Source organism: Oncorhynchus masou, unplaced genomic scaffold, assembly GCF_036934945.1.
Source record: "Oncorhynchus masou masou isolate Uvic2021 unplaced genomic scaffold, UVic_Omas_1.1 unplaced_scaffold_769, whole genome shotgun sequence".
NCBI lineage: Eukaryota > Metazoa > Chordata > Actinopteri > Salmoniformes > Salmonidae > Oncorhynchus > Oncorhynchus masou.
Genome location: NW_027014157.1, coordinates 332,501 through 348,333, shown reverse-complemented (window position 1 = coordinate 348,333; position 15,833 = coordinate 332,501). Strand labels below are relative to the sequence as shown.

Genomic DNA, 15,833 nt, shown 5'->3' with positions numbered 1-15,833 from the left:
CCCTTTACATTAGGTTTCTACAGTACCCCCTCACCTTTACATTAGGTATCTACAGTACCCCCCACCTTTACATTAGGTATCTACAGTACCCCCTCCCTTACATTAGTTATCTACAGTACCCCCTCTCCTTTACATTAGGTATCTACAGTACCCCCCTCACCTTTACATTAGGTATCTACAGTACCCCCCCACCTTTACATTAGGTATCTACAGTACCCCCCTCACCTTTACATTAGGTATCTACAGTACCCCCCTCACCTTTACATTAGGTATCTACAGTACCCCCTCACCTTTACATTAGGTATCTACAGTACCCCCCCCCTTTACATTAGGTATCTACAGTACCCCCCTTTACATTAGGTATCTGAGTACCCCCCTTTACATTAGGTATCTACAGTACCCCCCTTTACATTAGGTATCTACAGTACCCCCCTTTACATTAGGTATCTACAGTACCCCCCTTTACATTAGGTATCTACAGTACCCCCCTTTTACATTAGGTATCTACAGTACCCCCCTTTACATTAGGTATCTACAGTACCTCCCCTTTACATTAGGTATCTACAGTACCCCCTTTACATTAGGTATCTACAGTACCCCCCTTTACATTAGGTATCTACAGTACCCCCCTTTACATTAGGTATCTACAGTACCCCCCTTTACATTAGGTATCTACAGTACCCCCCTTTACATTAGGTATCTACAGTACCCCCTTTACATTAGGTATCTACAGAACCCCCTTTACATTAGGTATCTACAGTACCCCCTTTACATTAGGTATCTACAGTACCCCCTTTACATTAGGTATCTACAGTACCCCCTTTACATTAGGTATCTACAGTACCCCCATTTACATTAGGTATCTACAGTACCCCCTCCCCCTTTACATTAGGTATCTACAGTACCCCCCTTTACATTAGGTATCTACAGTACCCCCCTTTACATTAGGTATCTACAGTACCCCCCTTTACATTATGTATCTACAGTAACCCCACCCTTTACATTAGGTATCTACAGAACCCCCCTTTATATTAGGTATCTACAGTACCCCCCTTTACATTAGGTATCTACAGTACCCCCTTTACATTAGGTATCTAAAGTACCCCCCTTTACATTAGGTATCTACAGTACCCCCTTTACATTAGGTATCTACAGTACCCCCTTTACATTAGGTATCTACAGTACCCCCTTTACATTAGGTATCTACAGTACTCCCCTTTACATTAGGTATCTACAGTACCCCCTTTACATTAGGTATCTACAGTACCCCCTTTACATTAGGTATCTACAGTACCCCCCTTTACATTAGGTATCTACAGTACCCCCCTCCCTTTACATTAGGTATCTACAGTACCCCCCCTCCCCTTTACATTAGGTATCTACAGTACCCCCCTTTACATTAGGTATCTACAGTACCCCCTTTACATTAGGTATCTACAGTACCTCCCCTTTACATTAGGTATCTACAGTACCCCCCTCACCTTTACATTAGGTATCTACAGTACCCCCCTCACCTTTACATTAGGTATCTACAGTACCCCCCTCCCCTTTACATTAGGTATCTACAGTACCCCCCCTTTACATTAGGTATCTACAGTACCCCCCTCACCTTTACATTAGGTATCTACAGTACACCCCCTTTACATTAGGTATCTACAGTACCCCCCCTTTTACATTAGGTATCTACAGTACCCCCCTTTACATTAGGTATCTACAGTACCCCCTTTACATTAGGTATCTACAGTACCCCCCTTTACATTAGGTATCTACAGTACCCCCCTCACCTTACATTAGGTATCTACAGTACCCCCCCCCTCACCTTTACATTAGGTATCTACAGTACCCCCTCACCTTTACATTAGGTATCTACAGTACCCCCCTCACCTTTACAACAGGTATCTACAGTACCCCCCCTCACCTTTACATTAGGTATCTACAGTACCCCCCTCACCTTTACATTAGGTATCTACAGTACCCCCCTCACCTTTACATTAGGTATCTACAGTACCCCCTTTACATTAGGTATCTACAGTACCCCCTCACCTTTACATTAGGTATCTACAGTTCCCCCCACCTTTACATTAGGTATCTACAGTACCCCCCTCACCTTTACATTAGGTATCTACAGTACCCCCCTCACCTTTACATTAGGTATCTACAGTACCCCCCTCACCTTTACATTAGGTATCTACAGTACCCCCCCCTCACCTTTACATTAGGTATCTACAGTACCCCCCTCACCTTTACATTAGGTATCTACAGTACCCCCCTCCCCTTTACATTAGGTATCTACAGTACCCCCCTCACCTTTACATTAGGTATCTACAGTACCCCCCTCACCTTTACATTAGGTATCTACAGTACCCCCTCACCTTTACATTAGGTATCTACAGTACCCCCTCCCCTTTACATTAGGTATCTACAGTACCCCCTCACCTTTACATTAGGTATCTACAGTACCCCCCCTCACCTTTACATTAGGTATCTACAGTACCCCCCTCCCCCTTTACATTAGGTATCTACAGTACCCCCTTTACATTAGGTATCTACCCCCCCCTTTACATTAGGTATCTACAGTACCCCCTCCCCTTTACATTAGGTATCTACAGTACCCCCCTCACCTTTACATTAGGTATCTACAGTACCCCCCTCCTTTACATTAGGTATCTACAGTACCCCCCCTTTACATTAGGTATCTACAGTACCCCCTCCCTTTACATTAGGTATCTACAGTATCCCCCCCCTTTACATTAGGTATCTACAGTACCCCCCCTCACCTTTACATTAGGTATCTACAGTACCCCCCCTCACCTTTACATTAGGTATCTACAGTACCCCCTCCCCCTTTACATTAGGTATCTACAGTACCCCCCCCTCACCTTTACATTAGGTATCTACAGTACCCCCCTCCCCCTTTACATTAGGTATCTACAGTACCCCCCTTTTACATTAGGTATCTACAGTACCCCCGCCCTCACCTTTACATTAAGGAATCTACAGTACCCCCCTCACCTTTACATTAGGTATCTACAGTACCCCCTCCCCCTTTACATTAGGTATCTACAGTACCCCCCCTCCCCCTTTACATTAGGTATCTACAGTACCCCCCTTTTACATTAGGTATCTACAGTACCCCCGCCCTCACCTTTACATTAAGGAATCTACAGTACCCCCCCTCACCTTTACATTAGGTATCTACAGTACCCCCCCTCACCTTTACATTAGGTATCTACAGTACCCCCCTTTACATTAGGTATCTACAGTACCCCCCTTTTACATTAGGTATCTACAGTACCCCCTCCCCTTTACATTAGGTATCTACAGTACCCCCCCTCACCTTTACATTAGGTATCTACAGTACCCCCCCCCCTTTACCTACAGTACCCCCTTTACATTAGGTATCTACAGTACCCCCTTTACATTAGGTATCTACAGTACCCCCTTTACATTAGGTATCTACAGTACCCCCCTCCCCTTTACATTAGGTATCTACAGTACCCCCCCTCCCCTTTACATTAGGTATCTACAGTACCCCCCCCCTTTACATTAGGTATCTACAGTACCCCCCTCCCCTTTACATTAGGTATCTACAGTACCCCCTCCCTTACATTAGGTATCTACAGTACCCCCCCTCCCCTTTACATTAGGTATCTACAGTACCCCCCTCCCCCTTTACATTAGGTATCTACAGTACCCCCCTCCCCTTTACATTAGTTATCTACAGTACCCCCCTTTTACATTAGTTATCTACAGTACCCCCCTTTACATTAGGTATCTAGGTACCCCCCCCTCCCCTTTACATTAGGTATCTACAGTACCCCCTCCCCTTTACATTAGGTATCTACAGTACCCCCCTCCCCTTTACATTAGGTATCTACAGTACCCCCCCTCCCCCTTTACATTAGGTATCTACAGTACCCCCCCCCTTTACATTAGTTATCTACCCCCCCTTTTACATTAGTTATCTACAGTACCCCCCTTTACATTAGGTATCTACAGTACCCCCTCCCCCTTTACATTAGGTATCTACAGTACCCCCCCTCCCCTTTACATTAGTTATCTACAGTACCCCCCCCCTTTACATTAGTTATCTACAGTACCCCCTCCCCTTTACATTAGTTATCTACAGTACCCCCCTTTACATTAGGTTTCTACAGTACCCCCCCCCTCACCTTTACATTAGGTATCTACAGTACCCCCTCACCTTTACATTAGGTATCTACAGTACCCCCCTTTACATTAGGTATCTACAGTACCCCCTCACCTTTACATTAGGTATCTACAGTACCCCCTTTACATTAGGTATCTACAGTACCCCCCCTCCCCCTCACCTTTACATTAGGTATCTACAGTACCCCCTTTACATTAGGTATCTACAGTACCCCCTCACCTTTACATTAGGTATCTACAGTACCCCCTTTACATTAGGTATCTACAGTACCCCCCCCCTCACCTTTACATTAGGTATCTACAGTACCCCCTTTACATTAGGTATCTACAGTACCCCCTCACCTTTACATTAGGTATCTACAGTACCCCCCTTTACATTAGGTATCTACAGTACCCCCCCCCCCTTTACATTAGGTATCTACAGTACCCCCTTTACATTAGGTATCTACAGTACCCCCCTTTACATTAGGTATCTACAGTACCCCCCCCCTTTACATTAGGTATCTACAGTACCCCCTCCCCTTTACATTAGTTATCTACAGTACCCCCTCCCCTTTACATTAGGTATCTACAGTACCCCCCTCCCCCTTTACATTAGGTATCTACAGTACCCCCCCCTTTACATTAGGTATCTACAGTACCCCCCCTCCCCTTTACATTAGGTATCTACAGTACCCCCCTCCCCTTTACATTAGGTATCTACAGTACCCCCCCTCCCCCTTTACATTAGGTATCTACAGTACCCCCTCCCCTTTACATTAGTTATCTACAGTACCCCCTCCCCTTTACATTAGTTATCTACAGTACCCCCCTTTACATTAGGTATCTACAGTACCCCCTCCCCTTTACATTAGGTATCTACAGTACCCCCCCTCCCCTTTACATTAGGTATCTACAGTACCCCCTCCCCTTTACATTAGGTATCTACAGTACCCCCTCCCCCTTTACATTAGGTATCTACAGTACCCCCCTCCCCTTTACATTAGTTATCTACAGTACCCCCTCCCCTTTACATTAGTTATCTACAGTACCCCCCTTTACATTAGGTATCTACAGTACCCCCCTCCTTTACATTAGGTATCTACAGTACCCCCCTCCCCTTTACATTAGTTATCTACAGTACCCCCTCCCCTTTACATTAGTTATCTACAGTACCCCCCCCCTTTACATTAGTTATCTACAGTACCCCCCCTTTACATTAGGTTTCTACAGTACCCCCTCCCTCACCTTTACATTAGGTATCTACAGTACCCCCCTCACCTTTACATTAGGTATCTACAGTACCCCCCTTTACATTAGGTATCTACAGTTCCACCCTCACCTTTACATTAGGTATCTACAGTACCCCCCCTCCCCTTTACATTAGGTATCTACAGTACCCCCCCCCCCTCCCCTCACCTTTACATTAGGTATCTACAGTACCCCCCTTTACATTAGGTATCTACAGTACCCCCCTCACCTTTACATTAGGTATCTACAGTACCCCCCTTTACATTAGGTATCTACAGTACCCCCCTCACCTTTACATTAGGTATCTACAGTACCCCCCCTTTACATTAGGTATCTACAGTACCCCCTCACCTTTACATTAGGTATCTACAGTACCCCCCCCCCCCTCACCTTTACGTTAGCCGAGGTCAACATCAGGTCTCTCAGAGGGCCGTAGTGGTCAGAGGGGAACACATGGTCCTCAGTGTAAACAATGTTTAAACGAAGAGAACCCAACTCATCCACCTTCACCGGCTTCCCTCCATTATCCCTGGGCTGCAGAAAGTACCTAGGGAGGAGGGGAGGATGGAGAGAGAGAGGAGGGGAGGATGGAGAGAGAGGAGGATGGAGAGAGAGAGAGGGAGGGGAGGATGGAGAGAGAGAGAGAGAGGAGGGGAGGATGGAGAGAGAGAGAGAGAGTGGAGGATGGAGAGAGAGAGAGAGAGGAGGGGAGGATGGAGAGAGAGAGAGAGAGGAGTGGAGGATGGAGAGAGAGAGAGAGGAGGTGGAGGATGGAGAGAGAGAGAGAGGAGGAGTGGAGGATGGAGAGAGAGAGAGAGGAGTGGAGGATGGAGAGAGAGAGAGAGAGAGTGGAGGATGGAGAGAGAGAGAGAGAGAGTGGAGGGATGGAGAGAGAGAGAGGAGGATGGAGAGAGAGGAGGATGGAGAGAGAGGAGGGGAGGATGAAGAGGGAGAGGGAGGATGGAGAGAGAGAGAGGAGGGGAGGATGGAGAGTGAGAGGAGGATGGAGAGAGAGAGAGAGAGAGAGAGAGAGAGAGAGAGAGAGAGGAGGGGAGGATGGAGAAGAGAGAGAGAGGAGGGGGGATGGATGGAGAGAGGGAGGGATGGAGAGTGAGAGGAGGATGGAGAGAGAGGAGGAGGGGAGGATGGAGAGAGAGGAGGGAGGGGAGGATGGAGAGAGAGAGGAGGATGGAGAGAGAGAGGGAGGATGGAGAGAGAGGGGGGATCTGGAGAGAGAGGAGGATGGAGAGAGGAGGGGAGGATGGAGAGAGAGAGGAGGAGGGGAGGATGGAGAGAGAGAGGAGGATAGAGAGAGGAGGGGAGGATGGAGAGAGAGAGGAGGATGGAGAGAGAGAGAGGAGGGGAGGATGGAGAGAGAGAGAGAGAGGAGTGGAGGATGGAGAGAGAGAGAGAGAGGAGTGGAGGATGGAGAGAGAGAGAGAGAGGAGGATGGAGAGAGAGAGGAGGATGGAGAGAGGAGGGGAGGATGGAGAGGGAGAGGGGAGGATGGAGAGAGAGAGAGGAGGGGAGGATGGAGAGTGAGAGGAGGATGGAGAGAGAGAGAGAGAGAGAGAGAGAGAGAGGAGGGGAGGATGGAGAGAGAGAGAGAGGAGGGGAGGATGGAGAGAGAGGAGGATGGAGAGAGAGGAGGAGGGGAGGATGGAGAGAGAGAGGAGGATGGAGAGAGGAGGGGAGGATGGAGAGAGAGAGGGGAGGATGGAGAGAGAGAGGAGGATGGAGAGAGGAGGGGAGGATGGAAAGAGAGAGGAGGAGGGGAGGATGGAGAGAGAGAGGAGGATAGAGAGAGGAGGGGAGGATGGAGAGAGAGGAGGGATGGAGAGAGAGAGAGGGAGGGGAGGGATGGAGAGAGAGAGGAGGATGGAGAGTGAGAGGAGGAGGGATGGAGAGAGAGAGAGGAGGGGGAGGATGGAGAGAGAGAGAGGAGGAGGGGAGGATGGAGAGAGAGAGAAAGAGGAGGGGGAGGATGGAGAGAGGAGGAGGGGAGAGGATGGAGAGAGAGAGAGGAGGGGAGGATGGAGAGAGAGGAGGATGGAGAGTGAGAGGAGGAGGGGAGGATGGAGAGAGAGAGAGAGGAGGGGAGGATGGAGAGAGGAGGATGAGGAGTGAGGGAGGGGAGAGGATGGAGAGAGAGGGAGGAGGGGGAGGATGGAGAGAGAGAGGAGGAAGGAGAGTGAGAGGAGGAGGGGGGAGGATGGAGAGAGAGAGGGAGGATGGAGAGTGAGAGGAGGGAGGGGAGGATGGAGAGAGAGAGAGGGGAGGGAGGGATGGAGAGAGAGAGGAGGGGAGGATGGAGAGAGGGAGGATGGAGAGTGAGAGGAGGAGAGGATGGAGAGAGAGAGAGGAGGGGGGATGGAGAGAGAGGGGAGGAAGGAGAGTGAGAGGAGGAGGGGGAGGATGGAGAGAGAGAGAGGAGGGGGGAGGGATGGAGAGAGAGAGGAGGAGGGGAGGATGGAGAGAGAGGAGGAGGATGAGGAGTGAGAGGAGGAGAGGATGGAGAGAGGAGGGAGGAGGGAGAGAGGGAGGAGGGGGAGGATGGAGAGAGAGAGAGAGGAGGAGAGGAGGGGATGGATGGAGAGAGAAGAGAGGAGGGGAGGATAGAGAGAGAGAGGAGGGGAGGATGGAGAGGAGGAGGAGGATGAGGAGTGAGAGGAGGAGAGGATGGAGAGAGGAGAGAGAGAGAGGAGGATGGAGAGAGAGAGAGAGAGGGAGAGGGAGAGAGAGGAGGAGGGGGGAGGATGGAGAGAGAGAGAGGAGGATGGAGAGAGAGAGGAGGAGAGGATGGAGAGAGGAGGGGAGGATGGAGAGAGAGAGAGGAGGGGAGGATGGAGAGAGAGAGAGGGGGGGAGGATGGAGAGAGAGAGAGAGAGAGGGAGGGGAGGATGGAGAGAGAGGGAGGAGGGAGAGAGAGGAGGATGGAGAGAGAGAGGAGGAGGGAGGGAGAGAGAGGAGGGGAGGATGGAGAGAGAGAGAGAGGAGGGCAGGATGGAGAGAGAGAGGAGGAGAGGATGGAGAGAGAGGAGGGGAGGATGGAGAGAGAGGAGGGGAGGGGAGGATGGAGAGAGAGAGAGGAGGGGAGGATGGAGAGAGAGAGAGGGAGTAGGGGAGGATGGAGAGAGAGAGGAGGGGGGAGGATGGAGAGAGAGAGGAGAGAGAGAGAGGAGGGGAGGATGGAGAGAGAAAGGAGGAGAGGAGGGGAGGATGGAGAGAGAGAAAGAGAGGAGGGGAGGATGGAGAGAGAGAGGAGGAGGGGAGGGGAGGATGGAGAGAGAGAAAGAGAGGAGGGGAGGATGGAGAGAGAGAGGAGGGGAGGATGGAGAGAGGAGGAGGATGAGGAGTGAGAGGAGGAGGGATGGAGAGAGAGGAGGAGAGGGGAGGGGAGGATGGAGAGAGAAAAAGAGAGGAGGGGAGGATGGAGAGAGAGGAGGAGGGAGGGAAGATGGAGAGAGAGAAAGAGAGGAGGGGAGGATGGAGAGAGAGAGGAGGAGGGGAGGATGGAGAGAGAGAGGAGGATGAGGAGTGAGAGGAGGAGAGGATGGAGAGAGAGGGGAGGAGGGAGAGAGAGGAGGAGGGGAGGATGGAGAGAGAGAGAGAGAGGAGAGGAGGGAGAGAGAGGGGCGGATGAGGAGTGAGAGGAGGAGAGGATGGAGAGAGAGAGGAGGAGGGGAGGATGGAGAGAGAGAGGAGGAAGGAGAGTGAGAGGAGGGGAGGATGGAGAGAGAGAGGAGGATGGAGAGTGAGAGGAGGAGGGAGGATGGAGAGAGAGGGGGGGAGGATGGAGAGAGAGAGGAGGAGGGGAGGATGGAGAGAGAGAGGAGGATGGAGAGTGAGAGGAGGAGAGGATGGAGAGAGAGAGAGGAGGGGAGGATGGAGAGAGAGAGGAGGAAGGAGAGTGAGAGGAGGAGGGGAGGATGGAGAGAGAGAGAGAGAGGAGGGGAGGATGGAGAGAGAGAGGAGGAGGGGGGGATGGAGAGAGAGAGAGGAGGATGAGGAGGTGAGAGGAGGAGAGGATGGAGAGAGAGAGGAGGAGGGGAGAGAGGAGGAGGGGGGAGGGATGGAGAGAGAGAGAGAGGAGAGGAGGGGAGGATGGAGGAGAGAGAGAGAGAGGAGGAGGAGGAGAGAGAGAGGAGGAGGGGAGGATGGAGAGAGAGAGGAGGATGAGGAGTGAGAGGAGGAGAGGATGGAGAGAGAGAGGAGGAGGGAGAGAGAGGAGGATGGAGAGAGAGAGAGAGAGGAGAGGAGGGAGAGAGAGGAGGAGGGGAGGATGGAGAGAGAGAGAGAGGAGGGCAGGATGGAGAGAGAGAGGAGGAGAGGATGGAGAGAGAGGAGGGGAGGATGGAGAGAGAGAGAGGAGGGGAGGATGGAGAGAGAGAGAGGAGGGGAGGATGGAGAGAGAGAGAGAGAGAGAGAGGAGGGGAGGATGGAGAGAGAGAGGAGGAGGGGAGGATGGAGAGAGAGAGAGAGAGAGAGAGAGAGAGAGAGGAGGGAGGATGGAGAGAGAAAGGAGGAGAGGAGGGGAGGATGGAGAGAGAGAAAGAGAGGAGGGGAGGATAGAGAGAGAGAGGAGGAGGGGAGGATGGAGAGAGAGAGGAGGATGAGGAGTGAGAGGAGGAGAGGATGGAGAGAGAGAGGAGGAGGGAGAGAGAGGAGGATGGAGAGAGAGAGAGAGAGGAGGAGGGAGAGAGAGGAGGAGGGGAGGATGGAGAGAGAGAGAGAGGAGGGCAGGATGGAGAGAGAGAGGAGGAGAGGATGGAGAGAGAGGAGGGGAGGATGGAGAGAGAGGAGGGAGGGGAGGATGGAGAGAGAGGGGAGGGGAGGATGGAGAGAGGAGGGGGAGGGGAGGATGGAGAGAGAGGGAGGAGGGGGAGGATGGAGGAGAGAGAGAGGGGAGGGGGGAGGATGGAGAGAGAAAGGAGGAGAGGAGGGGAGGATGGAGAGAGAGAAAGAGAGGAGGGGAGGATGGAGAGAGAGAGGAGGAGGGGAGGGGAGGATGGAGAGAGAGAAAGAGAGGAGGGGAGGATGGAGAGAGAGAGGAGGAGGGGAGGATGGAGAGAGAGGAGGATGAGGAGTGAGAGGAGAGGATGGAGAGAGAGAGGAGGAGAGGAGGGGAGGATGGAGAGAGAGAAAGAGAGGAGGGGAGGATGGAGAGAGAGAGGAGGAGAGGAGGGGAAGATGGAGAGAGAGAAAGAGAGGAGGGGAGGATGGAGAGAGAGGAGGAGGGGAGGATGGAGAGAGAGAGGAGGATGAGGAGTGAGAGGAGGAGGGATGGAGAGAGAGGGGGAGGAGGGAGAGAGAGGAGGAGGGAGGATGGAGAGAGAGAGAGAGGAGAGGAGGGAGAGATGGAGAGAGTGAGAGGAGGAGAGGATGGAGAGAGAGGAGGGGGGAGGATGGAGAGAGAGAGGAGGAAGGAGAGTGAGAGGAGGGGAGGATGGAGAGAGAGAGGAGGATGGAGAGTGAGAGGAGGAGGGGGATGGAGAGGAGAGAAGGGGAGGATGGAGAGAGAGAGGGAGAGGGGAGGATGGAGAGAGAGGAGGATGGAGAGTGAGAGGAGGAGAGGATGGAGAGAGAGAGAGGAGGGGAGGATGGAGAGAGAGAGGAGGAAGGAGAGTGAGAGGAGGAGGGGAGGGATGGAGAGAGAGAGAGAGGAGGGGGGAGGATGGAGAGAGAGAGAGAGGAGGGGAGAGGATGGAGAGAGAGAGGAGGAGGATGAGAGGGAGGGGAGGGATGGAGAGAGAGGAGGGGAGAGGGAGAGAGAGGAGGGGAGGAGAGGATGGAGGAGAGAGGAGAGAGAGAGAGAGAGAGGGGGAGGATGGAGAGAGAGAAAGAGAGGAGGGGAGGATAGAGAGAGAGAGAGAGGAGGGGAGGATGGAGAGAGAGAGGAGGAGGGGAGGATGGAGAGAGAGAGAGAGAGAGAGAGAGAGAGAGAGAGAGAGAGGAGGGGAGGATGGAGAGAGAAAGGAGGAGAGGAGGGGAGGGATGGAGAGAGAGAAGAGAGGAGGGAGGATAGAGAGAGAGAGGAGGGGAGGATGGAGAGAGAGAGGAGGATGAGGAGTGAGAGGAGGAGAGGATGGAGAGAGAGGAGGAGGGAGGGAGAGGAGAGGATGGAGAGAGAGAGAGAGGGGGGAGAGAGAGGAGGGAGGGGAGGATGGAGAGAGAGAGAGAGAGGAGGGGCAGGATGGAGAGAGAGAGGAGGGAGAGGATGGAGAGAGAGGGAGGAGGATGGAGAGAGAGGAGGGAGGGGGGAGGATGGAGAGAGAGAGGAGGAGGGGAGGATGGAGAGAGAGAGAGAGAGGAGGGGAGGATGGAGAGAGAGAGGAGGAGGGGAGGATGGAGAGAGAGAGAGAGAGAGAGAGGAGGGGAGGATGGAGAGAGAAAGGAGGAGAGGAGGGGGAGGATGGAGAGAGAGAAAGAGAGGAGGGGAGGATGGAGAGAGAGGAGGATGGAGAGAGAGAGAGAGGAGGGGAGGATGGAGAGAGAGAGGGAGGAGGGGAGGATGGAGAGAGAGAGGAGGATGAGGAGTGAGAGGAGGAGAGGATGGAGAGAGAGAGGAGGAGAGGAGGGGAGGATGGAGAGAGAGAAAGAGAGGAGGGGAGGATGGAGAGAGAGAGGAGGAGAGGAGGGGAAGATGGAGAGAGAGAAAGAGGAGGGGAGGATGGAGAGAGAGAGGAGGAGGGGAGGATGGAGAGAGAGGGAGGATGAGGAGTGAGAGGAGGAGAGGATGGAGAGAGAGGGGAGGAGGGAGAGAGAGGAGGAGGGGAGGATGGAGAGAGAGAGAGAGAGAGAGGAGAGGAGAGGAGGGGAGGATGAGGGAGGAGAGGAGGAGAGGATGGAGAGAGAGAGAGGAGGAGGGGAGGATGGAGAGAGAGAGGAGGAAGGAGAGTGAGAGGAGGGGAGGATGGAGAGAGAGAGGAGGATGGAGAGTGAGAGGAGGAGGGGAGGATGGAGAGAGAGAGAGGAGGGGAGGATGGAGAGAGAGAGGAGGAGGGGAGGATGGAGAGAGAGAGGAGGATGGAGAGTGAGAGGAGGAGAGGATGGAGAGAGAGAGAGGAGGGGAGGATGGAGAGAGAGAGGAGGAAGGAGAGTGAGAGGAGGAGGGGAGGATGGAGAGAGAGAGAGAGAGGAGGGGAGGATGGAGAGAGAGGAGGAGGAGGATGGAGGATGGAGAGAGAGAGGAGGATGAGGAGTGAGAGGAGGAGAGGATGGAGAGAGAGAGGAGGAGGGAGAGAGAGGAGGAGGGGAGGATGGAGAGAGAGAGAGAGAGGAGAGGAGGGGAGGATGGAGAGAGAGAAAGAGAGGAGGGGAGGATAGAGAGAGAGAGGAGGAGGGGAGGATGGAGAGAGAGAGGAGGATGAGGAGTGAGAGGAGGAGAGGATGGAGAGAGAGGAGGAGGAGGGAGAGAGGGAGGATGGAGAGAGAGAGAGAGGAGGGAGAGGAGGGAGAGAGAGGAGGAGGGGAGGATGGAGAGAGAGAGAGAGAGGGCAGGATGGAGAGAGAGAGGAGGGGAGAGGATGGAGAGAGAGGAGGGGAGGATGGAGAGAGAGAGAGGAGGGAGGATGGAGAGAGAGAGAGGAGGGGGGAGGATGGAGAGAGAGAGAGAGAGAGAGGAGGGGAGGATGGAGAGAGAGGGAGGAGGGGGAGGATGGAGAGAGAGAGAGAGAGAGAGAGAGAGAGAGAGGAGGGGAGGATGGAGAGAGAAAGGAGGAGAGGAGGGGAGGATGGAGAGAGAGAAAGAGAGGAGGGGAGGATAGAGAGAGAGAGGAGGAGGGGAGGATGGAGAGAGAGAGGAGGATGAGGAGTGAGAGGAGGAGAGGATGGAGAGAGAGAGGAGGAGGGAGAGAGAGGAGGATGGAGAGAGAGAGAGAGAGGAGAGGAGGGAGAGAGAGAGGAGGAGGGAGGATGGAGAGAGAGAGGAGGAGGGCAGGATGGAGAGAGAGAGGAGGAGAGGATGGAGAGAGAGGAGGGGAGGATGGAGAGAGAGGAGGGGGGAGGGGAGGATGGATGGAGAGAGAGAGAGGAGGGGAGGATGGAGAGAGAGAGAGAGAGGAGGGGAGGATGGAGAGAGAGGGGAGGATGGAGAGAGAGAGAGAGAGAGGAGGAGGATGGAGGAGAGAAAGGAGGAGAGGAGGGGAGGATGGAGAGAGAGAAAGAGAGGAGGGGAGGAGGAGAGAGGAGGAGGGGAGGGGAGGATGGAGAGAGAGAAAGAGAGGAGGGGGAGGATGGAGAGAGAGAGGAGGAGGAGGGAGGATGGAGAGAGAGAGGAGGATGAGGAGTGAGAGGAGGAGAGGATGGAGAGAGAGAGGAGGAGGAGGGGAGGATGAGAGAGAGAAAGAGAGGAGGGGAGGATGGAGAGAGAGGAGGAGAGGAGGAAGATGGAGAGAGAGAAAGAGGAGGGGAGGATGGAGAGAGAGAGGAGGAGGGAGGATGGAGAGAGAGAGGAGGATGAGGAGTGAGAGGAGGGAGAGGATGGAGAGAGAGGGGAGGAGGGAGAGAGAGAGGAGGAGGGAGGATGGAGAGAGAGAGAGGAGGGAGGGAGGGAGAGGGGAGGATGAGGAGTGAGAGGAGGAGAGGATGGAGAGAGAGAGGAGGAGGGGAGGATGGAGAGAGAGAGGAGGAAGGAGAGTGAGAGGAGGGGAGGATGGAGAGAGAGAGGAGGATGGAGAGTGAGAGGAGGAGGGGAGGATGGAGAGAGAGAGAGGAGGGGAGGATGGAGAGAGAGAGGAGGAGGGGAGGATGGAGAGAGAGGAGGATGGAGAGTGAGAGGAGGAGAGGATGGAGAGAGAGGAGGGGGAGGATGGAGAGAGAGAGGAGGAAGGAGAGTGAGAGGAGGAGGGGAGGATGGAGAGAGAGAGAGAGGAGGGGAGGATGGAGAGGAGGAGGGGGATGGATGGAGAGAGAGAGGAGGATGAGGAGTGAGAGGAGGGAGAGGATGGAGAGAGAGGAGGAGGGAGAGAGAGGAGGAGGGGGGATGGAGAGAGAGGAGAGAGAGGAGGGAGGATGGAGAGAGAGAAAAGAGGAGGGGGAGGATAGAGAGAGAGGGAGGAGGGGGAGGAGGAGAGAGAGAGGAGGATGAGGAGTGAGAGGAGGAGAGGATGGAGAGAGAGAGGAGGAGGGAGAGAGGGAGGATGGAGAGAGAGAGAGAGAGGAGAGGAGGGAGAGAGAGGAGGAGGGGGAGGATGGAGAGAGAGAGAGGGAGGGCAGGATGGAGAGAGAGAGGGAGGGAGAGGATGGAGAGAGAGGAGGGGAGGATGGAGAGAGAGAGAGGGGGGGAGGATGGAGAGAGAGAGAGGGAGGGGAGGGGAGGAGAGAGAGAGAGAGAGAGAGAGGAGGGGATGGAGAGAGAGGGAGGAGGGGAGGATGGAGAGAGAGAGAGAGAGAGAGAGAGAGAGAGGAGGGGAGGATGGAGAGAGAAGGAGGAGAGGAGGGGAGGATGGAGAGAGAGAAAGAGGGAGGGGAGGATAGAGAGAGAGAGGAGGAGGGGGAGGATGGAGAGAGAGGAGGATGAGGAGTGGAGGAGGGGAGAGGAGGAGGAGGAGGAGGGAGAGAGGAGGATGGAGAGAGAGAGAGAGGAGAGAGGAGGGGAGAGAGAGGAGGATTGGAGGATGGAGAGAGAGAGAGAGGAGGGGAGGATGGAGAGAGAGAGGAGGAGGATGGAGGAGAGAGGAGGGGAGGATGGAGAGAGAGGAGGAGGAGGGATGGAGAGAGAGAGAGAGGAGGGGAGGATGGAGAGAGAGAGAGAGGAGGGGGAGAGAGATGGAGAGAGAGGGGAGGATGGAGAGGAGGGGAGGATGGAGAGAGAGAGAGAGAGAGAGAGAGAGAGAGGGGAGGATGGAGAGAGAAAGGAGGAGAGGAGGGGAGGATGGAGAGAGAGAAAGAGAGGGAGGGGAGGATGGATGGAGAGAGAGAGGGAGGAGGGGAGGGGAGGATGGAGAGAGAGAAAGAGGGAGGGGAGGATGGAGAGAGAGAGGAGGGGAGGATGGAGAGAGAGAGGAGGGATGAGGAGTGAGAGGAGGAGAGGATGGAGAGAGAGGAGGGAGAGGAGGGAGGATGGAGAGAGAGAAAGAGAGGAGGGGGGGAGGATGGAGAGAGAGGAGGAGAGGAGGGGAAGATGGAGAGAGAAGAAAGAGAGGAGGGGAGGATGGAGAGAGAGAGGAGGAGGGGAGGATGGAGAGAGAGAGGAGGATGAGGAGAGAGAGGAGAGATGGAGAGAGGGATGGAGAGAGAGGGAGGAGGAGAGAGAGAGGAGAGGGGAGGATGGAGAGGGAGGGAGAGAGAGGAGGAGGGGGAGGATGGAGAGAGAGAGAGAGAGAGGAGGGCAGGATGGAGAGAGAGGAGGAGAGGATGGAGAGAGAGGAGGGGAGGATGGAGAGAGAGAGAGGAGGGGAGGATGGAGAGAGAGAGAGAGGAGGGGAGGAGGA

The 15,833-nt window shown here is 54.1% G+C and overlaps 1 protein-coding gene across 1 annotated transcript in view; it reads right to left on the bottom strand.

The window, feature by feature from the left end:
* Positions 1-15,833, bottom strand: part of LOC135537416 (tripeptidyl-peptidase 2-like) — a 119,627-nt gene that overhangs the window by 18,401 nt on the left and 85,393 nt on the right. Inside the window, exon 10 of the mRNA XM_064963584.1 lies at positions 5,791-5,947. Within this exon, the coding sequence (XP_064819656.1) occupies positions 5,791-5,947 (157 nt within the window). The remainder of the gene's footprint in view (positions 1-5,790; positions 5,948-15,833) is intronic.